Consider the following 27,888-nt stretch of genomic DNA (forward strand, 5'->3'; position numbering starts at 1 on the left):
AGGTGGCAGGGTTGTCTTAACCTGCAGTATCAATGCGTCTTTCCCACTGCAAATTGAACTTGGACCTTCACGGGGATGATGCACCAGGATTAGAACGACTCATAATCGTCCAGGTGAATTCTCAAAATAAACCGACATTGATCAATTGCCCATGGGCATGCAAGGGTGTAGTCAATAGGTAATTGAGGTCATGTCGGATCAGGACACATGCTTTTTGTGGATGTGTGTATCTGTGGTTGTATGGTGAGCGAGCCAACGTGTAGGTGTGCCTACCGACCTGACAGTGACAGGTAGGTGAGGTAATTGACTTTGAGACTTGTCACTTGTGGAAGGTGCTATAGCGCTGGGTTAATCTTTGTTATTTCCAGAGTCAAAAAGATATTGACAAAAAATAGATACGATCATCGCATTAAAAACTGCGACACAGTTATTTTATGCCTCTGACCAAAATAGGACTTGTTTGTCTCATTTAGGTACTGAGTAGGTATCCTAGGTAAGGTAGGCATTTAAAGTAAAGTAGAAAGTAGGTACCTTAGATATGGTGTAGCAACCTGGAGGCTTGGCAAAGGTACAAGCAAGTATGGCATGGCTCCAATAAAAATTTCTTAGGTAATCCCTACCCCGTTAGTGAGGCTTGGAGATACGGGGCAGGGCAGCATCCACTGCAACAGCGAAATCCAATCAGCCAATGCCCGTGAGGTGTTCGGCGGGTTTATCAAGCACCTCCTGAGTGGACTTTTATTACCAAGGACCCAACTCTTGGCGTACTCTGTGGCCATTTTACAACTTTGCTACTCCTGAACGCATCCTGCGCGCGACATTCATCACCTTTGATTTGCCCAATAATCCCGAGTCGCCGCGCTTCTACGCACGACGCTGCAACCTAATCCGTACACATCGCCCTCATCGGTTACTGCGCATTGGATTGACTTTTGTGTGGCGCCCATGTCACGGTAGAAGATAAAGTTAACACGCGCCGCGGAAGCGAACAAATTCTGTCTACGACACCTGCCTCTCCAACAGCAGCATCTCGACACCCGACTCGTCAAAGACTTGTGTTTAAAGACTACCACCCCGACATCTATTCACCTCTCACCGAACCATCTCGATTGCTTGAGTTATCCCGGGCTCTCCAAGATTACGTCGTCTGGCGGCTTGTTCGCTCGAGTCTTGCCACGATGAGGCCTTTCGCCTTATCGCTATGGCTCGGCCTCACATTGGTGAGCGCCGTAGCTGGCGCCGGATCGGATTCTACAGAATCTACAGTTTTCAACGGCAAGACTGTGCCCGCGGCGATCGAGCTTACACCAGAGAATTTTCACAAGGAGATCAAGGCTCACAAGTTCATGATGGTTAAAAACTACAGGTATGATCAGGGTTTTTTTTTTTTTTTTTTATTTTTATCTTTTGTCAATAAATTGTTCTTGGATCCCAGCGCTGACTAGCCACTCAGTCCATACTGTCCTCACTGCCAGACTTTTGCGCCCACCTTCCAGACTCTCTACGAGTTTTACTACACGTCCAAGCCCAAAGGCACTACCTCTGACTTCACCGATTATTACGACTTTCACTTTGCGACCGTAAACTGCATAGCATACTTTGACCTTTGCCACGAAAATGGCGTTGGCTCATACCCTACTACTATTCTCTACAAAAACGGTGAGGCTGCAGAGACGTTCAAGGGAGTCAAGGAGATGGATGTTCTTAGTGAGACGATTGAGAAGACGTTGGAGGCTGCCAAACCGGGTAGCCGGCCTAAGAAGATCGCTCTTCCGGAGCCTGGCGCCAAGTCTGCACCGGTGACCGACAACGATTCCTCGGCATCTGAGAAAGACACCGCCAAGGACACCACGAAGGACACCACAAAAGACACCACAAAGGACGCAAAGGCTGCCGATAAACACAGCAAGCCCGCTTCAGCGACCGAAAAATCATCCACAACTACGGAAGATAAGAAGGACGATGCCGACAAGACTAAATCGAGCTCTAAGACCGACGCTGTCGAGTGGTGGCCCGAGTTCACGCCGCCTGTGAGGAAGCCCGCGAAGCCTGTTGACCCGAACCCGAACGGTCTCTCGGTGTCCCTGACGGCTGAGACATTCCAATCTTTGGTCACGATGACGCAGGAGCCTTGGCTCGTCAAATTCTACGCCCCTTGGTGCAGTCACTGTCGGGCGATGGCAGCCAGCTGGCAACAGCTAGCCAAGGACATGAAGGGCCGGCTCAACATTGGTGAAGTTAACTGCGATGTCGAGGCTCGCCTCTGCAAGGATGCTCCTATTCGCGGCTTCCCCACCATCATGTTTTTCAAGGGCGGCGAGCGCGTCGAGTACGATGGTCTTCGCGGCTTGGGCGACTTGATCCACTATGCCGAAAAGGCAATTGACATCTCGAGCGGCGTACAAGATGTCGATTTGGAGTCTTTTGAGGCCCTTGAAAAGAAGGAGGAGGTCATTTTTGTTTACTTCTACGACCATGCCACCACGAGCGAGGATTTCTTGGCCCTGGAGCGTCTTCCTCTCAACCTCATTGGTAAGGCAAAGCTGGTCAGGACAAGAGATCGTAGGCTTTATGACAGGTTCAAGATCACTACCTGGCCTCGTCTTTTGGTCTCTCGTGAGGGACGTCCCACTTACTACACGCCTCTGACCCCCGACAGGATGCGCGATGTCAACCAGGTGCTGACGTGGATGAAGTCTGTCTGGCTCCCTATCGTGCCAGAGCTGACTGCATCCAACGCGCGCGAGATCATGGATGGAAGACTCGTTGTGCTTGCCATACTCGATCGTCAGAACCAGGATTCGTACACCAGCGCTATCCGTGAAATGAAGAGCGCAGCCAACGAGTGGATGGATAAGATGATTGTCGCCTTCCAGCAGGAACGCAAGGAGCTGCGTGATGCCAAACAGCTTCGTGTCGAGGAGGCTGAGGACCGCGGCGACCAGCGGGCTCTGCGGGCAGCCAAGGCCATCAGGATCAACATGGATAAGTCGGACCGCAAGGAGGTTGGATTTGCCTGGGTCGACGGCGTATTCTGGCAGAGGTGGATCCGCACAACCTTTGGTGTTGATGTCAAGGATGGAGAGCGCGTCATAATCAACGATGAAGATGTAAGTTTTTTTTTTTCTTCTTTTCTTCTTTTTTTCTCCCACAACACCGGGTTACCGTCAGGTTTGCATACAGAGTCGCTAACAAACTGTGCCTGCAGAACCGCCGCTATTGGGACCAGACTATCACTGGAAACTACATCTTGCCGTCTCGGACATCTATTCTTGAGACCATCGGCCAGGTTACCAGGAATCCTAACAAGATCAAGCCCAAGTTGACCATTTCAAGCTTCGAGAAGATCTTCTTCGATATTCGCATGACATTCCAGGAACACCCTTACCTGACCGCCGGTTGCATTCTTGGTCTTGTCCTCGGCGGCGCCTCCTGGTTCCGTGGACGTCTCCGACGCACCCGTGGCCACTTCCGACTTGATGACAACCTGGGTAGGAATGAGGTCAAGGCTCCTCTTCTTGGTGCCAACGCCAACGGCAAGGTCGATTAAAAACAAAAAAAAAAAAAAAAAACAGCAACGCCACTATCCACGCATATGGGGACGATCTGGGGAGCCATCCTGGATACGAACGAAGTTGGGAATCTTTTTTTTTTCTTCTTTTTTTCTCGTTTTCTTGCTTTCCTTTCCTTTGTACAGCGGAGTCGAACGACGAACGGTTTGCAGGATCCGGCAACGAGAGCCTCGGACTCCATATTCAAACCAATTGATATGAAATACGCTTGTATAATATTTCTCTGCAGTCCGTGTCATATGTCATGCTGAGGACTCTGGCCCGGTTGCTCTTTCTGACCAGTTCAGCTCATGCGTCCGGCGACATTGGCGCCCTGTCATGGGGCTTTGGTCTGGAATTATAGGGGCTGGTGGGGAAGTGATAACCTGTCTGGGAAATGGGCAGTTACTTTTTCAAAGAGTCAGTCAACGATAACTTTGGGGTAGTCACTGGGCGCCTTCGATTGCGCCACTTAATTTCTTGGGCACTGGGGTACTGAATAGACTACGTTCTCATTTACTCTTGTCACAGTCCATCATGTTGGTTTGGTGACACAAGGAATGTCGTCCAGGATTCGCGACTATTTATGAACATACCAGGTATGTTTGTGTAAAGCTGTACCAATACAAAAAGCGTGTATCTATTCCAACGCGGCAGGATGGCGGAAGTAGCTAAGAGAGCAATTTACTCAAATATCAAAAAAAAAAAAAACAGCACACGCATAACCTTGGACAACTCTCGGCTTAGGTGTACAGCTCGTCTGTGAAGGCATTCAGAGATAGACCTTGCTTGGCCATCTCGGGAACATCGACAAGAAAATCCAGTGGCATCTCAACCAGGGAGCCCCTGATGCGGGAGAGCCAATCCTTGAGCTCCACCACACCACCAGGGAACTCGTCCCGCACGACGTGGCCGTAGTTTACCTTGCCTGAGTTGTCCACGTCGTGATGCTCGTCTCCCTCCTTGGCCTCGGCGCCGGGGATGATGAAGTGCCGCGAGAAGAAATTGTCGTATTCTTCCCAAGTTCGCACAGCGTTGTTGGGAACGTTGTGGAACGCTTTGCTGAAGACCTCGGTGTTGGTGCGCGCTGTGTTTCGCCAAAGCTCCAGGAATCGTGGGCTCATTGGGTCTTGCACCAGGGCGTCGGCGGGCGAGCCCCAATCGTATCGGTTGGGGTCCCTGGTCACTGGGGTCCAGTTGGCATCGGGTCTGTCGCACTTTTGATCGGGAAGAAGGCCTAGGTGTTTGCGAAAGAGTTGGCGGCGCAGTGAAGTGGCAAATCGCGAGGCTATAAAGTCCTGGTCGTTCATACGGGAACGCACAGGTGTGGGATCCTCGATGACAACGGCGATTTCCGAATCGTGGTTGCCCAGCTGTGAGCGATCGTTGAGGTTGGCAGAGCCGCATATGACGAGACGGTCATCAGCAATGAGAACCTTGGAGTGAATGTACAGCTCCTCTGAGACAAAGGCGTCCAGTTCGGATTCAGGACTACCATGCCAGGGGATACTGTGAATATCCGGGCCGCCGTCCATGTAGCAGGCGCTTATGGTGTCCCACTGGATGTTTTGTCGATGTCCATTGTTAGCCTGGTCTGGGTCCGTGGGTGGGCACTGATTCACTTCTCAGCAGGGACACCTACGCTTCGATCCTCCGTCTTTGAAGCAGCATCCTGGTATCGACGGTACTGTTCACCATAGCGTCCCTCGTTCTGTTCACGCATATCGTGATGCCTCTCGGCGTTGTCGTCAAACTCCCGGCGAGCAGCTTCATACTGGACGCCACTCTGCGATTCCGCCCGTTGCATCGTTTCGCTTGTGTTGATACGGTCATAGTTCCGCAGGTTGTAGAACGTTATATAGCGGCTGGGATCGTCAACGCCTTGCTGTCGTGCCACCTCCATGATACTGTGACCACCCCGGGAGATACTATTGTATTGATACTCCATGATTGCACGAGTCCCCAGGGCACCATCCGACTTCAGATCACCCGCGAAGGCAGGCACAGCAGGCATCAAGACGAAGATGTGGAACGCCTCGTTGTTCTGGTGGGCCCGCACTATACGATTCACAATCGCCGCACCAAGTTGGTTCTCTACTGGTCGCTGGTTGTTACCCGTAGCCGTGATGAAGAACTGGTTCTCAATGTAGACAAAATGCTGGGCGTTAGTAATGGCGTCGATGTAGGCGTTAGCTATCGAGTGCTCTGTTGCTAGCCCAGAGCTCCATTGGGTGGCGCTGCAATGTTTCATGGCCGTTAGCGCAAGTGCAGATTTGTAGTCGTCCGGTAAACGTTGACATGGAATGATACTCGCCTCCTAGTGAGCTGTATATGGGCTTCATTGCCGTTACCGGCATCCCGACCTTCACCGGCGCTCCGATTATGGTGCTCCTGTGGGGAGTCTTGGCCCTGGAGGTAACGGTCAAAGTGGCGGCGGAAGTGGCGATGGAGACCACCAAATAAGTGCTCACCCTCAGGCAGAAGACCTGGTGCCGGAGGTGCGTGCGCCCCAGGTACATCAATGAGCTTATAGTCACGATCAGTCCTGGTTCTGTACTTCTTTTCGTAGAGATAGTTCCTATCATAAAGAAACCTAGGTTAGTAGGGCATACATCGTGTACAATCAAATTATGCTGATATCGACTCACCAGCGCTCTGCAAAATGGATAAGGAGACTGCCGACAATATTGCCGCTCAAACTGATGGAAATATCGGACCAGCCCATCCTGGAGTTTTTAGTGCGATCCAGTTTGTTGTTCTCCCACCTGTCTACATTTTCAAAGTCATAGACCTATCGGTATAAAAAGAGCAATGGTCAGGTTTGGTTATTCGAGTGGTGATCAATAAGGATAGCCTCCCTCTGCTTCACATCGCTAGACGGAGACTCGGCAAGAAATTCAAAACTTACCCTGGCATTGTTGTCTGTCGAAACCAAGGGTCAGCCATTGGAAACTTGCTGGTTATCCCCGGAGGTAAAGGGAGGTGGGGGAGGACTTTTACTCCCTGGAACCACAACGGGCATTTCCACAAAGAATACCATACTTACAGTCTTGTCCGGGGAAGACGATCTTCTCCAGATCTCCGGGGTGAACATCGGCGATGGGGTGGCTGTTGGTATCATATCTGCCGAAGCACATATCTAGCCCTCCCATGAATGCAACATGATTGTCCACAATCAGAAGCTTTTCATGGTGTGCCCAGTAAAGGACAATGTCATCTGCTGTGCCATATAGACTCTTGAGGGTGTCTATGGGTAGGGTAGAAAGTTTGAATGAGCCCAAAGAAATGTTCTGGAACGAGTCTGCAAGCTCAGTGCGGACGTCGTTGGCATTTGGGGTGTGATCAGGGTGACGGAAAACTTTAATATTGGGATGTAGTCCTTCCAGCCAATGTTTGGTGTGCTAGGTTTTTGTTGAGTAGGTTAGGAAGGTATCAGTATGTCAAGGCTCAGAGTTTCATTGGTGCATATAGCAACTACTGTTTTCCAAACTTACTGCCGAGTTCACTGAGCGATTTTAGCGGGTTAGCCACGGTTACAAAAGCCCAAGCAGTATTACACTAGACTATGAGACTGGAGAGTCAAAATGGAGGGCTCCTACATGTCAACGCCTGGGGCACTTCCTTGTAAACGACAATCCTTATTTGCACGCCCCGTTCGGCCGCAGCATGAAGCATACGGTCCAGGCGATACTGCTCATTGCGTGCAGGGGGTCGACGCAAGTAGAGCTCAGGGCTCAGCCACCAGTCTAAAATATAGATACTTTCTCTTGCCTCTGTATTACAAAGTCAGCATTAGAGCAGCAAGTTCAATAACCATGTAGGCTTGAGAGACACTCCGACTTTAGACAATTACCTACCTTCTAGAGCATGAGAGACGGCCCAGAAATACGACGCGCCGTCAACGTACCACTTGGGGATTCCTGACGTCTGAGGGCTGAACGAGTGATAACGATTGTTGGTGTGTTCCACAGGATGAGAATTGTCGCATGCCCCCTCATTAGTGTGGGAGTGCTCCTCTTGCTCCTGGCCCAGTAGCTCGTCGACTTTATCTTCGAGCTTCTGTAGGAATTTATGCATCTTTGCTGGAGCAAACGCCGACTCGCGGTAGATGTCCTTGTTATTCCTTGTGGCCAATCGGGAATTGATGGAATGATCTTTAGGATCGACAATGAGGAAGAAGGAGAAGATGATGATGATTTGACAGGGCTCAGTGTTGAAATTCTAACGAAACTGTGTCTTGCCTGATGGTGGTAAGAAATGCTAAGATCTAGCTCTATCCCGGGAACGGAGTAGGTGGACAAAATCCGTTCTAACCAGGAAGTTGGAAGCGTTGAATGTATGATTGTGAGGGGTAATTTTTGGTTCCTTCGGTGATGTAACCTCCCTCACCTCTCTTCCATTGGATTCAATGTAAGTAGCGGCAGCCTGTGATAGGATGCGCACTGACAGTGCCAGAGCTAGGTTCTAGTTGGTAAGGTCAGGAAGGTACGTACATGTGAGACAAGGTAAGGAAGGACCTTCAGCTATGATCTTATCTTGATCAATGGTCCCTTGCCTCATTGACCCCGCCAGCAAACTCAATGCGACAGCGGGACGCCATCAAAACAAAGCAGGTAAATTCAGGGAAACTTTCGCTTTTTACCAATGCCTGTGGGTTTCGCTAACCGTGCATGTCACGTCCCCGAGTCGCACTCGTCGCCACTTCAAGTCTAGACAGACTTCATGATGGGTCATTTTTGTCGGTTATGAATAACAACATAGGTAGCCGACAAACGAAGTTGGTCATCCTCGCGTTTCGGGACATTTTAATTTGCTACCATCATCATGATGTGTTGCATGCACTTATCCGTCCGATTAGAAGGAAGCACTTCGTCAGTATTTACAGAGTCATCACTGTTAACATCAAGGATGCCGCCCGCAATGTAGCTTTCCAGACTGGCCGTACGGGAGCAAATATTATGATTGTTTCATCCGCGAAGCCCGGATGATATACAAACAAGTCGAGGGATATCCAACCGACACGGGAATCTGCTTTCATGCTCGAGGCAAGACGGGATCCCGGGCATGTAAGAGGGCCTCAACTCAAAGCTGACCATTGAAAGTCGGAATTTCGATCGGGCACGTAAAAGGCGGAGGACATCCATCGGCTCAAGTCTGTGTGAGTAGTCACAGCAGTTAATATACCTTGAAGGCGTTCCACGTGGCACATACACAATCCAGGCCCAAAACGTTCAGGGTCGACATGTCGTCAAGTCCGGAAGCCGGAAATGGTCCCGGAGCCGAGGCCGGGGTTGAAAAAAGAAACCATCTTCTTCCAGTTTTGGACTAAGAACTGGAGCAGAGGTGGATTAGTCGAGGCGTTGGCATCGTTTGCCAAGCGTTGGCGAGCGAGATCTGGGGAACCAATTAAAGATTTGCCACACCCAGTTCGCCATAACCCATGCCTAACGTCACTGATGCCCCATTCCAGTTATAAGTAAGGTTGGGTATCCTTTGTGGTGCAACGGTCTTGCTATGAGGACAATGCCCAAGATTCCCGTCCCGGCAAAAGGGAGGAAGGACTGCGGAACTTCAGCGGCAACATTTTGTTATGGGCTTTGTATTTCCATGGACGTGTCAGCTAGAAAATGTAGCTAGCCACGTCCTTTCCGGCGTCATGGATTTTCAAACAGCCATAGAAGTCGAAAGCCTTGTTCTTGGGGGCAATTTACGGATAGGTTGGCAGCCAGCCTGCTTCAGCATCATCGGCTTTTTGATAAGGATGGATGGGGCTTTGGGTATTCGCAAAGTGTGACTGGGCGAATTTTCTCTGTGCTCCCTTGGAGCCGCTGACCGACCTTGGTAACGGGACGAGTAATTCAGCCCCATAATCTAAATCGGCCACGAGTCAGCCAAGTACTCGGTACTTGTTTTGCTACCAGTTGTAATGAGCCACCTAGGCTATTTGTCGCGAACGGGAAAGTACCCGGCACTTGGTGTCTATTAATCCGCATCCCCCCACTCATCATCTCGTTAACTCTTTCCTCACAGCTGGTTGAGCACCCCTCTAGCGGGCTCAAGATATACATCACCAGCAAAGTCCTCGTCATTAATAAGGACGCAGCAGTTGAGGAATCCGAGTTCAATGACCACTTTGATGATATCTTTCTGTCAGGCTTAATTAAGACAGTGTTGCACTCGAATCGCGAACCCCAAGTACGACGTTCTTTTTTACTGCGTTACACAAAAATTTAAAAACTCGCTGGCTTGTCACGTGCAAGATCAGGCCCCCTCCTCTGGCATCACACAGGTGCTAGATACTGTTCTGTTCTGTTCTGGGAACGACAGTGAGATACCTTACCTCTGACGGCTGATAGTGAGTGATACCTCACAAGTCAATTTCTGGGAGGGAAAAGAGGAGAGTGAAAAAATACAAGATAAAAACAACAGTCACAATGCTAAACAAACAGATTCACCTCATATGGACTAAGCACAGAGTCAAAAGAACACAACCGACAAAATGCCACTATCAACATACATCTTCTCCGCACCTGCTCACAGCCACCTCACCCCTTACCTTGCCGCCCTCCACGGCACCTGCATCACGCATGATCACCTGATAGATGTCTTCCTCCCACCCTTGAACAACGATAAGCTGCTCGGCTGGTGGAAGTCCAAGATCGCCGACACAAACCTCGTCATCATCCTCCTGCTGAACGAATCGGAGCCCGGCACTCGTGCGAGGGGCCACGAGCTCGTCGGTGCTGCCCTCCTGCGCATCCCTGAGGCCGAGACGAGCCCGTTCCGTGCCACTGTGGACAACATCCTCGTACTCCCGCGCTTCCGGAGGCAAGGGGGCGCCAGAACGTTGATTCAAGCCCTGCAGGCGCAGGCTATTTGTATGAGCAGGACAATGCTGGTATGTATTTTGTTTTTCTTCTCTTCTGCTGTGCCACTGGTCTATCGAGTTACTACGAGCTTTCGCGAGTCTTATAGTCTTTAATGCTGACACGTTCTGTTGGCATCGACCAAAGACGGCCGGTGCAGAGGCTGGAAGCGTAGGCGAGCAAGTCCTGAAGAATTTCGGCTTCAGGGAGGTCGGCAGAATACCCAATTACGCCATCAGCCCAGCAGATCATACCAAGAGGGATCAGACAATTCTCTGCAAGGATCTGCTTACATCTTGAGTACAAAGACGATGTGAGGGCCTGTAGGAACGAGCCCGTCGGTTACGTACTCAGAGGGTGCTAGCTTAAAAATTCCCAGCCTGTATCGCATGCGTTGTTGACCTGATGATAGTTACCTATTTACCTACGTCCCACTGACTACAGTAGTAGTGGTCTATCACCGCAGAGCTACCTGTCCCGCCCGTAAACCCTATCGATGCATACTATTGCAGAATCAATCTGTGTTCAGTTGAAAAGAAAAATCCGATGAGTGGCGCAAGGATATGGGCCGATGGGATTGTGACATGTCAAAGACAATTCAAGCCCTCAAAACACGTCACAGCAATGCATGATTTCTTATGAAAGAGCCGACATTGTTGCCTTGAAGAGCTATTTGGGCCATTTCTAAAAATATACAATGCTTGAGGTTACAGCCAGACGATGGCGGCGAAAATTATGGTCGTTCCGCTGGGCAGATCGACATTCTTCGAAGACGAGACAAGCAAACTAGCGCCCCCAATTTCACCATGCGCGCCGACAACTTACTTGCTATGACGCCAGCCAGAGAAAAGCTGCACCTCAAAATGGTCTTCAGGGTGAGCCAACCCTTGACGCAGGAGAAGAAGGAAACGAAACCAATGCCTACTCGTCATCGTCCAGTTCCTCGACCTGCGGTGCGGTATAACCACGTTTCTCGACCGGGCTGGTGGCGACCATAGTTTCTGTTGCTGTCGTCGTGGCTGAAGCAGGCAGAGGCTGACCAGTTGCGCCGGCAAAGGCGGCTCCCGCCTTGGAGGACCCCCCTGAAGTGCTCGACTTGGACTTCTTTTTCTTCTTCTTCTTCTCGGTCTGTGTGATGGATCAGGTCAGAAAGTGATTTCGTGAGAGGGGTAGAGCTGAGGATGTCAAAAGGAGACAAAAACTGACCTCGTGCCATGCCCAAACAGGCTTGAAGCTGTCGACAAAACTAACGTCTTCCCAGAGGTTGGGGAACAGCCACAGTCCAGGAGACAGAACGAAATATGTAACGCAAAACAATATAACCCTGAAAATGGCCATCAGGAAGAAGAGACCAAGGAGCATCAGGAAACCCCAACTGAGGTAGTAGACGCCCTGGCGCATAAACAAAGGCCACAGAGGATACAGAACGATGGCGAAGATGACGACCAGGGCAAGAGCAGCGTACACCTTGCGCATGATCTGGCTGCCTTCATACAGCCACACATAGTACATATCATCGCCGGCCTCCTGCTGAGGCTCGATGCTCACCGTCCACAAGCCCTTGACGCGCTTTCCCTTCTTCGGTGGGTGGTCGTGTCCCTCGTGAGGGTCAACCTTGTTTACACGTAGTGCCAGCATGGAAAGGGGTAACAGCTTGAAGCAGTTCTCAAGCGATGCGCGGTCTGTGATCTCGGGGAGCCCAGGATTCTTCTTGCGGGCATTCTCATATGCGGGAGATTGGATGGCGCGGAGTGCACGTTTGACTTTGTTTTTTGGTAAGGCCGAGTTAGTAAACATTGACTCGCTGTATGATGGAACACGTAGCTGGGTTTAAGACATATATACCTCTAAAAATGTCCTTCCGTTCGCCATTGAGAATGCAGGTGCGGGGTTTGAGATCTTGGCTTCTCAAGAAGTTGGCCAACGCAATCGCAAGGGGATTTGGAGGGCCTGGAGTGATAGGCTGACCCTGACCACCCTGCTGCTGCTGCTGCTGCTGGTCATTGTCAGAATCATCATCATGACCCTGTTGCTGCTGTTGCTGCTGCTGCTGCTGCTGTTGCTGTTGCTGTCGCATCATCTCCATCTGCTGTTTCTTTATGTGCTCAATGAACTCTGGAACCGTCATGCCAGCTCGTTCCGCATCAGCAGCGATTTGGCGCTGCATGGCAGCAATCTGCTCGGGGGTTGGCCTGACCATGCCCGGAGGCATCTGGCCTTGCTGGGGCTCCGACATTGGGGAATATGCTTTGTGGATGGGATTAAAAGAGCGGCTTGTTGTTATATCGTGTGTTGGGGGGGTTGTGTTTGGCAGAGTTCGGCTGAATTTGATTAAGGAAATGAGGTTTATTTCAGAGGTGGCACTTTATAACGACAAAAAATAAACTGCTCAAGTTGAGGGCAAAAAGCCAGTGACACGTTGAGGGTACTTTTAGCTGAAGCGCGACTGCGCCGGCACTTAGATCCGGCGACCTGTTCACTTTGTCTGAATGACCAATCAGCGTGGACCTCCACTGCAGGTCCCATCCCCACCCCACTAACCTTGAGGATCTGCCCTACGACACAGTACTGGAGTTCCCGTACCTTATGCAGCCATCAGGGATCTAATTGCGGTACAGGTACCTGGACGTTAGGGGGGGAAATGCACCCTAAGAACTTTTTTCTGCCAAGATGCTTGCCTGTTGGTTGATGATATCCATCCTACCCAAACAGAACCAACTCAAACAAGTTTTGGTTAACAAATGTTTGTGGTATCCAATGTACTCTACTCTATGTTGCCCTCAAAAATCACCAGCCATGTGCGACTTCTATTTTTAATTCGCCCCATTACCATGAATCAGTGACACCGCAGTTACCAAATTTATGTTGTCCCATTTATATCGGGCGCAACCTCCATGCTTCAGCCTTGTTTGTCTTTGACGTCGTGCCAATGGCGCCACTCAACATCCCTACCCTGCCTCTGGGTACCCATTAACCTTTACAGTATCTACCTAAATATATCCCAAGCTCCAGTACTTACATGGAATCAAAATACTCCACACGTGTCAGGACATTGATGATGGAAGTATGTATTGTTCCTTGATCAACTATTTACAGTATCTGGATCCCCAACGACTGATTATCTGGTTGTCCCAGATGACCGGGACGATGGTCAACTAACAAAAAACAAAGAAAAAAAAAAAAAAGTACTAATACACTGCCGTCTCGCCTGGGTATCGTCCAAAAAAAATATATATATCATAAAATCGACTGTTTCCTTCTCCCAGTTTGTCCAAAATCACTCCCTAATGGGGCCGAGAGTACGAGACCTCTGTTACAGTGGTCTTTCGTATTCCATCACCGTCAACCGACTCTACGCTGCTATCCCGAGCAGCAAAGGTCGTCCCCCCGAAGCCATACTTGTTGCTCATCTCGAACGTGTCTTCATCTTTAGCAAAGTGCAAGTCACTTTGGCTACCCGTCTCGGCAGGCCCCGACACGGAGCTTCCGAGCGGCTGCCAGTTCCTGCCGGGGCGGGTGGCGCTGGCTAACGACTTCCCCTTATCGGTAGCGATGGTACTTCCCTTGTTTCCTGACATCCTGGAGTTGGCCCCGTAGACGCTGCCAAGGAAGCGCGAGAACAAGGGACGCAACGTCGGCAGACTTCCAGCTGCGATACCAACGTTGCACTCGACCACCCACCAGATGGTGATGTTCGCAGAGTCGTACATCCAATCACCCATCTTTCCGTAATCACCCAGGAATGTGATCTTGACCACGGCTGCGGAGCAGGCAAAAGCTCCGAGGCCGAGGATGGCATAGAGCGTAAGTCTTGTGCGGCGGGTGACGTTGAGATTCCAAAGCATCGGGATCGGGATGAAGAGGGCAAAGCAGAGATCGGTAATGATGCCAATGATGGAGTTGGTATAACCGAGACCCTTGAGGATGTCCTGTCCCCAACACTGGCGGGGAATTGTCGAATCCCAGTTCATTCGGATGTCGCTGCACTGAGCGAAAATCGTCTGTTTTCGAAACAAAGAACAAAGAGGGTCAGTCAAGTGAAACTATTTTAGTCTTTTGCGCCGCTGGAATCGTGGGAAGGCGGACTGATGAAACGTACAATCACACTGATGGCTGTGTATATGGCAGTGAAACCAAACAAGCCCTGGATCAGCCAGCGATAGAACTTGGTGGTGGCGATACGAAGGAGCGAAGCCCCAAGAGAGAGCTTCACGAAGCAGATGGCGACCAGATACGTGATTTGCGTGATGTAATTGAGCATCATGCCGATCTCGAAGTCTTCTGCCGGAATATCGCCGTTGTGTCGTCCAGCACCATGGTGAACCTCTGAAATGACAACACCTTGGCTACCCACCGAGACAATCAGAGCAAACAGCATCAAGGCATCCTGTACTCTCTGTCAGCGGCGTCCCCCCTGAGTCGCATCCCAAAGTCTTTCTGTCTGTCCTCCCGATGTCGAGCACAACTTACATCCCAACCAAAACTCCGAATCATGAAGCATCGCACATAGCACCGAGCCGACACGGTGATGAACGCCGCTATACAGGTTGTAAGAGTGGCGGCGAGAATCCTAGGACCCTCATCATCTGCTGGATTCGAGATCGGCGGTGGGAAACCTGGGGATGTGCCGTCTTCGGCCATGATAGCCGCGATCTTCGTTGAATCTTGGCGGAAAACGTTATGAATCGCGCAGACGGCAAAGGCTGGAGATGAATAGCGATCGGCGTAGGGCCGGATGCTGCCTCGAAATATGGGTTGTCCAGGGACTTCTAATACTCGAGCAAAGGCAGTTCATCTATTTCGATTAAGACTCTCAAGGACCCTTGCCAACCCCTCTCTGGGACGATTCGGCCCCGCCGCAGTTTTTTTTCCTTTCTCGAACGGAAACCCCAGGCAGTGAGTGGCGAGCAACGATGAGCAGAGGGAACAAAAAAAAAAACCAAGGTTGAAATGTGTACCCGGGCAACCCAGTAATCGGCCGTGCGCTCACGATGTGCAGATGCAAGATAGCTTCGGCCACAACTGCCTACATACTACTTTCACCTAGGATATCCCTGCACACCTGCCCATGTTGGCAAGTACATCGTCCTGAGAACCAGACTTGTGCAGTCGCTCTACAAGGGGTTTGTCTCCGGTGATTGACCGATGAGTTACCTCGTATGGAACTATGGATGAAGCACACATGGCACAGGGGCCGGTGGAGTACCGGGGGCATGTAAAGAAACAGGCCGGAGATGTAGACCTGTAAAGGCAAAGTCAGTGGGGTGCAGTGCAGCTGCTACCGGCCATCGCAGAGCGAACTAGTTGTACCACGTATGCATGGCAGATTGGCAAGTAATTTATTATCGTATTTATGCTACTGTACCGGCAGTTCCCAGAGGGAGGCAGGAAAAGGGGTAATCAGTAGTCTGTGTTACCTTGTCATTCTTGGCACGTCTCTGTACCTTGGCACGCATGCATTCTTTTTCGCTTATGGCAGAACGGAGTATTTGTGCCGTAAGTAATAAATAACAGGGTCCGGCTATAAGTTGTGCCTCGGTTTTGCTCAGCCTCTAGGCTTAATTCATCAACAGATATTCTTGCCCCCCCACAGTCAAGTTCTACCACTTTGTTCTAGCCATCATTCGAGCCAACTAGGATGTATAAAGTACCATGTAGTAGGTGTTGATGGGCACAACTGAAGAGACACCTTATCAGGTTCTTTTGCCACGTGGGAACGCCAAACCCCGGACAGCCAGGTGAAGAATGCACGCGCCATTGATATTAAATCTCGGAACAGGTCCCGATAAAAGACCGATTGATTTCAACCCTTTCCACAACCCTAGCTGGATCGAACAAAGAAAAAAAAAACCCCCCCGCAAAGACTTAATCGTTTACTGTACATTTTGAACAGAAAGCTTTCTTTTTCAAGTACGTACAAAGTACAATTTAAAGTATTAATCGCCCCATAGAAAACACACAGACGGGGTTCGCCTCGGATAGTCGGATCAACAAACCGTGCGCCGCTGGAAGAAAGGAAGCTTCCTACTTTAATATATGATATATCACGTTCATTATAAGAACTAATATGGGCCATTCCGAAAGCCCTGCGCTCGGCCGCTCTCCATACCTGTTGCTACAATGCACTCCTTTGGCCGACGGATGATCTGAACGGCGAGGCAAAATTCAAGTTCTTGGGTTAACTGGAGACCCATGCCAGGGAAATATCGAGTCAGTGCATTGGGGTTGTTCCAATATATCCCCACTTCTGCTGGAGACGCCTTTCCTCATTGTAACCTGTGACCCCCCCCATCAGAAATCAATGGAGCACGTAACAAACCCATGCCTTGCCATGCTCATCCAGTCTGTAGGAGCGGAGATTGAAGGGTCTCCGGGGAAGCCTTCTGGTCTCGTTCTAGCTTCTGCGCCTCGCAATCGCTTTTTTGGGTTCGACCCGGACGGGAGAGGTAACCGGCAAAAGCAACCTTCCTGCTTTGATTCGTGTGCTCGGCCGTTAAAGTCGTACGGCAAACACAAAACTGACTGCCTATCAATGCAAACCCAAGGACGGCGAGTTTTTAAGGTTGATCTTTGACAGGTCCGGTGGATCATAAGCCTAAGTTGCCACTCTAGAGAAGCAATTACCTAGACCAGAGAGATCTTGCTAAAGCAAAAAAAAAAAAAAAAAAAAAAAAAAAAAAAAAAAAAGATGCTGTACATACTAATACTAATACGTCCGGTGGCACCGCAGTCTACCTAGACGGCGATAGCGCTTTTGCCCCTGCATATATTATTAATATTCGGTCCCCGGCACATAATTCGCCCCTCTAGCTAGTCTAGCCAGTCTCAGGTCATACTGAACACCAACGTCTCAATAGCATTATGTGTGTTCAAGGGCCTAGTCTTGGCCCCCGTGTAGATAGGCCTTTCTGGAAATTTGAAAAGTACCCGTCATATCGTTCGTTGGTCGGCCAGGGTAAAGAGTGGAACGCCAACGCTTCTGATGCTATCAAAGAACCAGTCCTCCGGGTCTTCGCAGCCGTGTATATGAGGCTGATCGTCCTGTCCTCTGCCGTGACTTTGTGAGCCTCAACTTTGGTCTTTTCTCTTCACTGAAGAAAATCCGCCGCGCATTAGTCACTCTTTACAGCATTCCCTTGCCGGCATTCTTCATCCCCACTGTCCCAACTATCACACTTACGCTTTGTCCTTGCGCATCTCAATCATGTACGCACAGAGCTTTGTGGCATTCTTGGCACTCGTCAACACGGCGCTAGGCTTCCCGCACGCAGTCAGATCTACCGGGTCCAACGCTGAGCTCTTTGCTCAGCTCGAGGCGCTCACCAAGACCGCCAGCGAGAAGACCCTTGAAGACATCAGGAGCGGCGACTCATCGCGGACTAGTGCTTCCTGCACACCCGAGACCGTCAAGGTCCGCAAGGAATGGTATGGATCTATATTTAAATCACCCTGGCCTGTTTCTGTCTTTTTTGGTGGTTTTTTTTCTGTCTCGCAGCTGGACTTTGTCGATGGAGGTCTGTAAAATTCACGGCTGACATTTTGACGTTTGCCTCGTGATCAGGGGTGCTCTGAGCAGAGATGAGAAGCTTGCCTACACCAATGCCGTACAGTGCCTGCAGTCCAAGCCTGGCAAGACCCCCGCCGACCTGGCTGAGGGCGTCAAGACTCGCTTCGATGACTTTGTAGCCACGCACATCAACCAGACCATGGCAATCCACTACACAGGTAACTTCCTGTCGTGGCATCGCTATTACACTCACCTGTACGAGGAGACCCTTCGTGATGAGTGTGGCTACAATGGTGCCCAGCCGGTAAGTCAGAGAGAAGCAGAGGACTTTTGTTCTTGATCCGCAATTAATGACCTGAAACAAACGAGCTGACCGGTCTTATTTCTCTTTCAGTACTGGGACTGGGCCTTGACTGCCGAGACCGGTCTGGAGAGCTCTCCTATCTGGGATGGCAGCGAGACCTCGCTTGGTGGAAATGGCGAGTTCATCGCCGACAAAGGCCCCGTCGTCATTGACATGCCGGGCCTGCCCCCTTTCCCTCTGCCCACCGGCACTGGCGGTGGCTGTGTCACGTCCGGGCCCTTTTCCAACATGTCTGTCAACTTGGGACCAATCTCGCTGCCCGTTCCGGGCCCTGTGACCATCGGTCCCCCCGGCGGCAAGATGCTGGGCTACAACCCTCGCTGCCTGAAGCGAGACCTCACCACGGAGCTGATTCAGCAATACGCCAACATTAACGAGGTGCTTGACCTTCTCACCAAGCCCACCACCATCGATGACTTCCAGATGATCATGCAGGGTGTGCCCGGTGTTGGTCTCGGTGTTCACGGATCCGGCCACATGTCCATGGGTAAGTCAAATTTTCTCACCGATGGAACGATGGAATATTGTTGCTGACGATCAATAAAACAAAAATTTGCAGGTGGTGACCCTGGCATGGACACCTACGTTAGCCCCGGCGACCCCGTCTTCTACCTGCACCACGGCATGATTGACAAGGCCTGGTGGATCTGGCAGAAGCTGGGCGGCGAGGAGCGGGTGACGGGTGAGCAAGCAATCTTTGGCACAAAGACCATGCTCGACATGCCACCCAGCGACCAGGCTTCGCTCGAGGACTTTGTCGAGTATGGTTTCGCTGCCGGCCCGCCTCGTCAGATCAAGGAGCTCATGAGCACTACCATGGGACCTTTCTGCTATGTGTACGAATAAGCGAAAGCCATTGGTTGCTTTGCAATCCACCAGGTCCAGCACGTCGGCATATTGGAAACCGGCGCTAATGATGATGCGTCTAATGCGTTTAATCTAGTATGAGTATGTAGGACTTACCGTTTGTGTACCAGTTATTATATAGAAACAAGATTCTTTGCTGAGCCAAAAGGTACCTATAAAACAATTTACGTGAGGGGGGCAATTGCTGCTACTTTGATTCGTGTGGGTGGCTGGCGTTCCTTCTCTTGAAGGTACGACCGAGGACGAAGCTCCCTCCTAACAACACGAATTGAATGCTGCGACACTGAGGCGCGTGCTAAGTGTAGTCTGTGTCACGTGTTTCGAACCCCATCCTGGTGGACAGACTCTCTCTTTTTTGCCAATGCGATTTTTTATTTTTAGTTTTATTTTCTACTCGGTAGATTACTTTTGTTTTGCATATTCCAACAGCATGTGCAACATGACGCCATGCATCAAAAACATTACAGTACAACACACAGAGTGACAGCCTGTGAGACCTCTTGGAAGTCATGCAACCTCAAGTGATGGGTACGGGTTCAACGCCAGTGGCGATTGCCGGACCCTCGTTTTTCCAAGAAAAGTTCTTCTGGCGTCCTTCCTTTCGTTTCTCCAAATTTTCCTTAGCCTTATTGCGGAAGGGAGGGACCGGAACATCCACCATCACCGCCGCCCACACTTGTTTGCTGCCTATTGTACAGCTGAGAAAGTGAAATCCACCTTTCCAAACAAATCACAACCAATCCATCAGAAACTCGGTGATCCCGCACAGCCTGTGATCTGCCAAGCTGGCGGAACCAAGCTGCAATGCACCATCAGCTCCCCTTTTGAAGACCTGAAGCACAATATTTTCTTACCTGCACCACCTGTCCTAGGGGGCATTCTGACCGTATTATGTTGGCACATACAAGACACAATACGTAAGGTAAAGTAGGCAGCTTGGCCAGATGGATTTTTGGACTCAATTAAGGTTCACTGTGGCTTGGCCGTCTCCGCCTTTGGAGGCCCTGTTTCAAGTGAAAAAAGGAAAATAGCAACTTTTAGGGTCTCATGGATTGTGGCCGTGTTGGAAGGTCCTCCACTTCCTTCGGTCGCGGCGCACGCAATTCGCGAGCGTTTGGGAGGAAAGAGTAGGTGTTGTAAAACAAAACGTCGTCAGGCAGGACCACAACCCAACGATGGGCCAATCTCAATCGGGCACGAGACACCATTCAATGCCTAATGACCAAGGAAAGTCTAAGACATGCACGCGGCGAAGCGGCCATCTTTGCCATCTTACACGGCGGAGTGGGGCATGCAATCTTGCCGTCGTGCAGCGCCAGCCATCCGAATCGTCACCAGCACCCCGGCCAGTAAGCGCCGACTGGTTCACGTCCAACCAGCACCAGGCCTATCAGACAATGCCATTGGCATGCGTCTTGCTCTGGTGCCATCTCTTCCCACTTCCTTGTACTCGACTCAGCAACTCTCACACACGTTATTTTTCTGGTTGACGAATTTTTATTATTATTATTATTGTTATTATTTTAATTATGGTCATTTCTTTCGCAGACTGTTGTCACTCGAGCGGAATGTCTGGCTGCTGAGCCTCCATCCTCCCAATAGGGACCAGCGCAAGATGCTTTTGGGGGAGATCTTTCATGTTTGTTGTCTTGGACGTAATTTAGTTAAAAAGATATCCATTTCCCCCCAGGTCATCCATCGTTCATGTCGCCATGTCCGTCCTAACGGAGCTCTCTCATTTTTCTTTTCTTTTTTACTTGCATTCGTTTGTCGCGATCTCACTGATACCCAACTTCGTTGTTTCTGCTATATTATAAATTGGGGTGTCTGATCCTGCCGCCGCTGGTCGTCGCTCCCAGTCTCTTTTCGTCCTTCGTTCTGCCATTCAACAGTGTGCGAGAACTGAGTTTATCTTTCATTTCATTTTCCCCCCGCTTCCCGATTTGTTGTCTTTTGACATATAAAAGTTATGAGCGAGCTGCTATGAGTGCCTTAGGCTTGGTGCTTTTTGAAGCATACTCGTTGTGGCTTAAATCGATTTCATCTTGTGCCTCCTGCGCTCCAACGATGGTCCCCTGTCTGGACCGTCAAAAAGCTGCTCGCCACGGTAAGTAGTTCTCATTTCTACATTGTCCTATCATATTTAATCCTGAGCTAGTCTCACTCTTGGTCGTCTGTTGGTACTACCTGTCAGATTGCAAGAGTCATGCGCTAATGCTCAGCCTGCAGAGGTGGAGAAGGCCGATTTCGTCATCTACAGTAACCAACCTGGTTTCATACCTCCTCCTTCACTTGGTCCGTTGGCTAGCACGACAGAGGCGGAGCCCCTGGTGGACAGACCGGCCTCCGCTGCTAGACGAGCCGGCCGCCGGGTCTTCTCAGTCCAAAAGAGATTCTTGTCACGGGGTCCTTCGTCAGCACGCCGGCCACGTATATCTGCACCAACCAACTTTCAACATATATCTAGCGGCTCGCTACAGTTTCCGCCCCCGAGCAGGCCAAGGCAACGGCCGCGATCTTTTCGACCACTTGAGCTTAGTATACACTCGGTAAACAACTATTTGTCACCAATGCTGCCGCACTTTGATCCAGAGGATCTCGAACCGTGTATCACTACGCCGCAGCCTGCACATATAAGAGACAGCTTCGATTCGGACTCTTCAACATTAACATACCAGGAGAGCACTTATTCCTCTCTTTTCCACATTCCTCGCCGACCACTGCCGCAGCGTCCCGTAATCCCCGGAGACAATAATGACAGTCCACCCAGGATTCCATCAAGGTCGCATCGAAGGGCGACACTAACACCACCGGAACGCGTAGAGATGATGGTCGAGCGTATCGCCAGCGCCATGATCGAGAAGGATACTTTGCAGTCAGATATCGACTCTGTCGTGCAGCGTCAAAGCATATATATGGGCAGAGCTCCACTCACTGCCCCCGGTGTCGAGAGTAAGTGCTATTTTTATTTTTGAATCTTTGGCCAACCCATTGGGTGATGCTTTACTGACTGACGGAGTAGAAATTGCGCCCATGCCGTCCATTCCTGCAACGCCTGCTGCAGGACCATCGTTCGCTCAACGACTTAGCCTTGATAGGCCACAGACAGCACATCGGAAAGCTGTGGCCATGGAGATTTCTACTATCACAGCACCTCCCGTTTTTGATGTTTCGCAGATGTCAAGCACTCCAGCACGCTTGACATCCCAATCCACTCATGAACTCATCGGGAAACCAGTAGGGCCTCCGTTGCCCCTTGTCTTCCGACCGCCTTTGAGGAAGAAAAAGTCCTTTTCGCATGTTTCCACCACATGGCTGTCCCCCAAGGATAGTGGCGAGCAAGATCGCGCTCGGGGGACTAGTTTCGAGTCGGCCACAAACGAACAAAACCTACCCATGGAGAACAATGACTATTACACGTGCGTTGCCGCTCCTCCAGTCAGGCGGGCCAGTATCGCTACGGTTTCCAGTATGTCATCATGGTCTGCTGAGGAGGAGCAGTCTTATGCGACGACACTCTCCCCACCTTCTACTAGTCCGGTCGGGTCGAGGCCAGATGCATCGACAACGCCTCGGACAAGTCGCATGTTCACCTTTGGCCGGCTTTCAATCAACGGTAGACAGCATTGGCCACAGAACGTGGGCGTCGCTTATTGATGTCGTTGTGGGCCGATTAAAATTTCATTGCACATTTTCGTTCCTATACACACTCACTGCTCTATTTATTTACCCACGGCATTAGCACGCGCATGAATTTTACGGGATTTTCCTTTGTCGGAATATTTTGCCACGATAAACATGGGTTTCATTGTGGAGTATTCGGACGCGCATTCTAGTGGCCAGCCCACGTAGTATCACCATTTCTTTCATTTCTCGAAGCAGGAGTCTTCGCGGTGGGGGGGTGCAAAAAAATCAGGATAAAAGGATGAAAATTGGCATGGATACAATTTTCATATGTATGATTACCTATCTTCTTAGATACCCCCTAGACGGCTAGTTCGTCTCTTGTCACACTTTTTCCCATGGGCCGCCAATGGCTGGCATATTGGACAGGCGACATTTAATTTTTGTGCTGGTCTCGACGCAGCAATTCCCCTCTTTACCCTTTTTGGACCATATCGTGTAACCGTAATTTGGGAACGAATGCCTTTTGACACCAACCACTAACTGGCTCATATGTGACAAACAACTGAAATGTCTTTGTCATGCATTTACAGGAAGGTCCATGCGGACAGTCATTTGGTCGATTCAGATTGATTGGCTAGAGTAGCGGGGTGCAAGATGTGGGCGCACAATGATTTCAAACTGCCACGCCAACCATGCACGGGCTCTTGTATAAGGCAGACAATAGGCCAACCGACCTGCCCCGAGTCACGACTACACCGCACTATTTAGGTACCCACCTAACTACCTTAACTAACTACCTTTCACATACTTTGACCCCCTCACCTAAGCAGTATATTGCCTCGAATCAGTTTTCACCTAGTTCCCTCCCTCAGCTACTAGGCAGGGTTGTGTTGCCTTGGAATTGACATGCAACGACGGTGAGAGCATTGCACAAACTTTCCTGTTTGCGCGGTAGGGTTGGTTGCCTGTCATTCAACCGAATGCTTCAACGGCCCGGCGAGACTGGCGTTAACTCGGCGATGTCCCACTCGAAATAGATATTGGGAGATCGTTCGAGTCAAGCGACATAAAAACTTCACCACAGGGCTGGCCCATGCAATACCGGGCAAACCAAGAACCAACCCTGTTCGTTTAATTGACCGGAACCAAGCATTCCCACAATCAGAGTCAATCGTCCACTTGGACGCGTACAACCCTCGATGGGCAGCGGATATGAATACTCCGCCCTTCCCGGCAACACTGAAAAGACGGCATCGCGAAGAAAATCATTCGCGACATTGCGTAGGACGTGGTGCCTACAATTTGTTGTCATGATGTTCTCGCTGGTGCTTCTTTGTCAGCTTTGGTCTGCGTTGATGTAAGTCGACATCAACTGCCCTCCAAAGGGTGAAAGAAAATAAGAAATAATATACTGATAGCAACCTGAGCAGCCGAGCAACTCATGCTGTTGAGCCTGGCCCCAAAGGGAAGTGCGACACGCCAGACAGGGGATTCCAATGCAATAGCTCAATATCTCACAACTGGGGCCAGTATTCCCCATTCTTCTCACTTCCATCTGAGATAAATGCCTCTGTTCCGTCAGGATGTGAGGTCACGTTTGCCCAAATCCTTTCACGGCATGGTGCCCGAGATCCAACTGCCAGTGCAACGGCCAACTACGCGGAAACAATCGACCAGATCCATTCGTCGGTAACCAACTACGGCGAGGGCTTCGAGTTCATCAAGGATTACGAATACACCCTCGGCGCAGACCAGTTGTCCGACTTTGGCCGCCAACAAATGGTCAATTCCGGGCTGCATTTTTACAGTCGGTATCGGACCTTGGCACGGAACAACACACCATTTTTCCGCTCCGATGGACAACAGCGCGTGGTCGAGAGCGGCCAAAAGTGGGCAGAGGGATTTCACCAAGCTCTTCTGGGCGACAGCGGTAGGGCTGATGGCCCCAAAGACGAGTTTCCTTATAAGATGGTCATCATTCCCAACGAGGATGGCACCAACAACACGCTGAACCATAACCTATGTACTGCGTTCGAGAATTCCAAGATGGGAAAGGAAGCCCAGAATGAGTTTTTGGAGACTGCCATCGACAGCATAAGAGAGCGCTTGAACAACGGTCTTGAGGGTGCGAACCTCACAACCAAGCAAGCGGTGCAGATCATGGAGCTCTGCCCGTTTGAGACGGTGGCGAACCCCCAAGCCACCCTGTCGAAGTTCTGTACGCTGTTCACAGAACAAGAATGGGAGGCATACGACTACCTCCAGACGCTCGGAAAGTGGTACGGTTACGGCAATGGCAACCCCCTGGGCCCTACGCAGGGGGTGGGCTTCGTCAACGAGCTCATTGCGAGGCTGCTCAGAAAGCCCGTTGAAGACCACACCAATACCAACTCGACACTTGACAAGGACCCAGCGACGTTTCCGCTGGACAAAAAGCTGTACGCCGACTTCAGCCACGACAACGACATGATGGGCATCTACGCCGCGTTGGGAATTTACAACGCCACGGCCCCCGATTCGGTCCCTAAGAATAAGAGAAAGAGCGCGCAGGAGCTCGGCGGATTCTCGGCCAGCTGGGCAGTACCGTTCGCGGCGAGGATGTTTGTCGAGAAAATGACTTGCGCGGGGCAGAACGAGGAGCTAGTCAGAATCCTGGTCAACGACAAGGTGATGCGGCTGCAGAACTGCGGTGCCGACAAGATGGGTCGCTGCACGCTGAGCAAGTTTGTTAAGAGCTTGAGCTTTGCGAGGAGTGGAGGGCGCTGGGATCAATGTTTTGTCTAAGACGCCCAAGGTAGATATCCAATGCTACAGCTAGAGCTGAGAGCAAACTTTGGCCATGGGGAATAATGGTGAGGGTACCTAAATAATCCATCCTCCTTTGAAAAAGTATGCCAATTAAATTGGTAATTGTACTTGAAACTTTGAGTTGCCTTTGTATTTTGATAACCACCAAAATAGCCAACAGGAGGAACACGAACACGAACAGATATTTTGGTTCACCAGTAAGAATTAGAACTACCATAGGTAGTTAGGTAGACCAGTATAGTCTAGGTTTAGAATAGAGTTAGTACCGTACTGTAAATAGTAGACCCGCCAAGTCGCTCTGTTGTCGGGTCAATACCACACTAACTGCAGTGGAGTTAATTTAGTGGGGATTGCAACGGGTAGTCGTGCTTTGTCACTGGAGCTCGCCTCGTGGCTGCAACGTCATTGTCGAGGCGAGGAAGCTTGGGCAATTTGGCTAGTTTTAGCTTGTGCAAACACCTCATCCCTCAACACCAGCCAGCCAAGGCCCAGCCTGGCCAACTCATCAACAGCCAGCCTTGACAACCTAAGTTAGCTCAGCCTGGTACCCTAACTTGATATACCACTAAGACGAGTACTTTTATTTTTATTTTTTACCCCCCAGCTCAATCGCTATCATCGAACAACTGCACACGTATGCTGCCACAAACAAAACCAGCTTCAGAACCCTATTGTATAGCTATCACGACGATAACGGAGGACTTCAATTGGTAAACCTCAAGCTTGTCACCCCACCCGCAGTCCCATCCAATCGATCTACGAAGAGGAAACAAGGAATATATCTCGACGGGTCGCGCGCGCGCACAGCATAACCATGGAAGCAGTCGGCGTGGCGTTCTTGGTGATTGTCATACTGGTAGTGTTTGGCGGTCTTGGATACTTGGCGTTTGTACGATGGCGCGCAAATAAACTAGGGGTATGTTTGCAACCGGGTGAAAAGAGTGGTTTTTTTTTCAATACTGCTGCGGAATTCCCGGGAGACTGTAAAAGTGACCCAGACTTTTCCATGGATGCACGCGCGCCCAAAAATCCCTACTATGACTGATAAGGATTTTCTTTTTCCATCCCATTAGCTCCCACCGCCAACAGTCGCATCCTTCAACCCCTTCGGTCAATCCGAGTACGGGGCGCAACCCGCATCCGGCGGCATAGGCGGCTGGTTCAGCAAGCTCAAGGGCCGCAACTCGAGGACGGCGGCGGGCGCGTACGAGGGCGCGGCAGGCGTCGCCGGCGACCGGGGAGGAAGGCGAGGCGGGGGCGCGGCTCTCGATCCGGACGAGGCCTGGGACACGCGCGTCGGCAACGAGGTCTACGGCTACGAGGACCAGGAGCTGGGGCTCCACCCGCAGCACGGCGGGTCGGCGTACCACATGAACCTGCCCGACGAGGACAGAAACTTTGCCGGCCGCCCGGGCTCGCCGCCCACGACGCGGAACCCCTTCGGCGACGACAACGCCTACGACCAGCCAAGGGGTAGGGGTCGTAGCCGTGAGGGCGGCCTGAACCCCTTTGATGATGCCGCCGCCGCCGAGCCGAGCACCCTGCGCGGGCTCAGCCCCAGGCCCATCAACACGGCGGTCTCGCCTGGTGCCAAGGCAGGAAACCAGAATGATCTGCCTGGCGGCGATAGTCCCACGGAGCGGAGATCCATTTTCAGAGAGAATGTCTGATGTTTACCTATGTTTGTGTTTTGGCAAGGAGGGGGGGGGAAATGATTTTTTTTTCAGGTTCGGCGTTGTATTTTTTTTTTTTTTTTTTTGCACTTTTTTTTATATCAACATGGTGTCACTGTAGGTTCACGTTTTATGTTCTTCCTTCTTTTTCTTATTGACTTGGGCGGGAGCGCATGGTTATATTCAGAAAGTCTTCGAGCACCTGCGAGGTTTCATTCCTTGTCTGCGCCAGTCCAAATCAGATCTGGTTAGAGGAATCGAGAAAGATGGACATATTGGGTCAAAAATTCAAGGCTGATGTAAGGTAAATTGAGATATTTTGTGATAACCAACCACTTCTGCGTCCTATTTTCACTCGGCCAGTCGTACTTTTTGGGCCTTTGCTTTGTAAGAAATTCAGACGTTGCTTAGCAATTGGGTAAGGTATCAATTTTGACGGGCATCTCCGGAGTTTGCATCCAATGAAACCTACTGGCATCTGCACGTTCAACTGGCTCCCTCGCAAGCTTGATTTACGGTACACTGGGACTTGGCTAATGCAAGGTTGATTGTCGTATCAGCGGGCAAGGTAAGGTTTAGTGGAGATTCCTGTAGGGACTAAAGAGCTTGAACCCCCGCATATTGT

The 27,888-nt window shown here is 50.6% G+C and overlaps 12 protein-coding genes across 12 annotated transcripts; 8 read left to right on the forward strand and 4 right to left on the reverse strand.

Annotated features, from left to right (window-relative positions):
• The first annotated feature begins 813 nt into the window (after positions 1-813).
• PgNI_01687 (uncharacterized protein) lies at positions 814-3,578 on the forward strand. The gene is made up of 3 exons (XM_031121759.1): positions 814-1,366; positions 1,454-3,110; positions 3,209-3,578. The coding sequence occupies exons 1-3, from the start codon at positions 1,179-1,181 to the stop codon at positions 3,548-3,550; spliced, it is 2,187 nt and encodes a 728-aa protein (XP_030986629.1). The 5' UTR covers positions 814-1,178; the 3' UTR covers positions 3,551-3,578.
• PgNI_01688 (uncharacterized protein) lies at positions 3,549-7,941 on the reverse strand. Its single transcript, XM_031121760.1, has 9 exons — positions 7,409-7,941; positions 7,151-7,324; positions 7,046-7,056; positions 6,598-6,952; positions 6,460-6,473; positions 6,200-6,342; positions 5,862-6,077; positions 5,194-5,788; positions 3,549-5,110 (listed from the first exon to the last, which is right to left on the reverse strand). Exons 1-9 carry the CDS (start codon positions 7,626-7,628, stop codon positions 4,295-4,297), a joined length of 2,544 nt encoding a protein of 847 aa, XP_030986626.1. The 5' UTR covers positions 7,629-7,941; the 3' UTR covers positions 3,549-4,294.
• Positions 7,942-9,065: 1,124 nt separating this feature from the next.
• Positions 9,066-9,188, forward strand: PgNI_01689 (uncharacterized protein; the record flags this gene model as incomplete). The annotated part of the gene is made up of 1 exon (XM_031121761.1): positions 9,066-9,188. One exon carries the CDS (start codon positions 9,066-9,068, stop codon positions 9,186-9,188), a length of 123 nt encoding a protein of 40 aa, XP_030986627.1.
• An 862-nt stretch (positions 9,189-10,050) lies between these two features.
• Positions 10,051-10,717, forward strand: PgNI_01690 (uncharacterized protein; the record flags this gene model as incomplete). Its single annotated transcript, XM_031121762.1, has 2 exons — positions 10,051-10,449; positions 10,565-10,717. 2 exons carry the CDS (start codon positions 10,051-10,053, stop codon positions 10,715-10,717), a joined length of 552 nt encoding a protein of 183 aa, XP_030988021.1.
• Positions 10,718-11,338: 621 nt separating this feature from the next.
• Positions 11,339-12,653, reverse strand: PgNI_01691 (uncharacterized protein; the record flags this gene model as incomplete). The annotated part of the gene is made up of 3 exons (XM_031121763.1): positions 11,339-11,545; positions 11,624-12,180; positions 12,263-12,653. The coding sequence occupies 3 exons, from the start codon at positions 12,651-12,653 to the stop codon at positions 11,339-11,341; spliced, it is 1,155 nt and encodes a 384-aa protein (XP_030988020.1).
• Positions 12,654-13,252: 599 nt separating this feature from the next.
• PgNI_01692 (uncharacterized protein) lies at positions 13,253-13,568 on the forward strand. The gene is made up of 2 exons (XM_031121764.1): positions 13,253-13,481; positions 13,553-13,568. Exon 1 carries the CDS (start codon positions 13,312-13,314, stop codon positions 13,471-13,473), a length of 162 nt encoding a protein of 53 aa, XP_030988023.1. The 5' UTR covers positions 13,253-13,311; the 3' UTR covers positions 13,474-13,481; positions 13,553-13,568.
• Positions 13,557-15,321, reverse strand: PgNI_01693 (uncharacterized protein). The gene is made up of 3 exons (XM_031121765.1): positions 14,888-15,321; positions 14,517-14,804; positions 13,557-14,418 (listed from the first exon to the last, which is right to left on the reverse strand). Exons 1-3 carry the CDS (start codon positions 15,056-15,058, stop codon positions 13,702-13,704), a joined length of 1,176 nt encoding a protein of 391 aa, XP_030988022.1. The 5' UTR covers positions 15,059-15,321; the 3' UTR covers positions 13,557-13,701.
• Positions 15,322-16,708: 1,387 nt separating this feature from the next.
• On the reverse strand, positions 16,709-17,183 carry PgNI_01694 (uncharacterized protein; the record flags this gene model as incomplete). Its single annotated transcript, XM_031121766.1, has 2 exons — positions 16,709-17,025; positions 17,153-17,183. The coding sequence occupies 2 exons, from the start codon at positions 17,181-17,183 to the stop codon at positions 16,709-16,711; spliced, it is 348 nt and encodes a 115-aa protein (XP_030988017.1).
• A 263-nt stretch (positions 17,184-17,446) lies between these two features.
• On the forward strand, positions 17,447-19,296 carry PgNI_01695 (uncharacterized protein). Its single transcript, XM_031121767.1, has 4 exons — positions 17,447-17,842; positions 17,979-18,228; positions 18,319-18,775; positions 18,848-19,296. The coding sequence occupies exons 1-4, from the start codon at positions 17,622-17,624 to the stop codon at positions 19,132-19,134; spliced, it is 1,215 nt and encodes a 404-aa protein (XP_030988016.1). The 5' UTR covers positions 17,447-17,621; the 3' UTR covers positions 19,135-19,296.
• A 1,314-nt stretch (positions 19,297-20,610) lies between these two features.
• Positions 20,611-23,390, forward strand: PgNI_01696 (uncharacterized protein). Its single transcript, XM_031121768.1, has 3 exons — positions 20,611-21,262; positions 21,385-22,107; positions 22,178-23,390. The coding sequence occupies exons 1-3, from the start codon at positions 21,139-21,141 to the stop codon at positions 22,810-22,812; spliced, it is 1,482 nt and encodes a 493-aa protein (XP_030988019.1). The 5' UTR covers positions 20,611-21,138; the 3' UTR covers positions 22,813-23,390.
• Positions 23,391-23,557: 167 nt separating this feature from the next.
• On the forward strand, positions 23,558-25,858 carry PgNI_01697 (uncharacterized protein). Its single transcript, XM_031121769.1, has 2 exons — positions 23,558-24,139; positions 24,213-25,858. Exons 1-2 carry the CDS (start codon positions 23,982-23,984, stop codon positions 25,564-25,566), a joined length of 1,512 nt encoding a protein of 503 aa, XP_030988018.1. The 5' UTR covers positions 23,558-23,981; the 3' UTR covers positions 25,567-25,858.
• Positions 25,859-26,056: 198 nt separating this feature from the next.
• Positions 26,057-27,260, forward strand: PgNI_01698 (uncharacterized protein; the record flags this gene model as incomplete). Its single annotated transcript, XM_031121770.1, has 2 exons — positions 26,057-26,506; positions 26,664-27,260. The coding sequence occupies exons 1-2, from the start codon at positions 26,405-26,407 to the stop codon at positions 27,258-27,260; spliced, it is 699 nt and encodes a 232-aa protein (XP_030988015.1). The 5' UTR covers positions 26,057-26,404.
• Positions 27,261-27,888: the final 628 nt, after the last annotated feature.

This window comes from Pyricularia grisea (assembly GCF_004355905.1).
Source record: "Pyricularia grisea strain NI907 chromosome Unknown Pyricularia_grisea_NI907_Scaffold_1, whole genome shotgun sequence".
NCBI lineage: Eukaryota > Fungi > Ascomycota > Sordariomycetes > Magnaporthales > Pyriculariaceae > Pyricularia > Pyricularia grisea.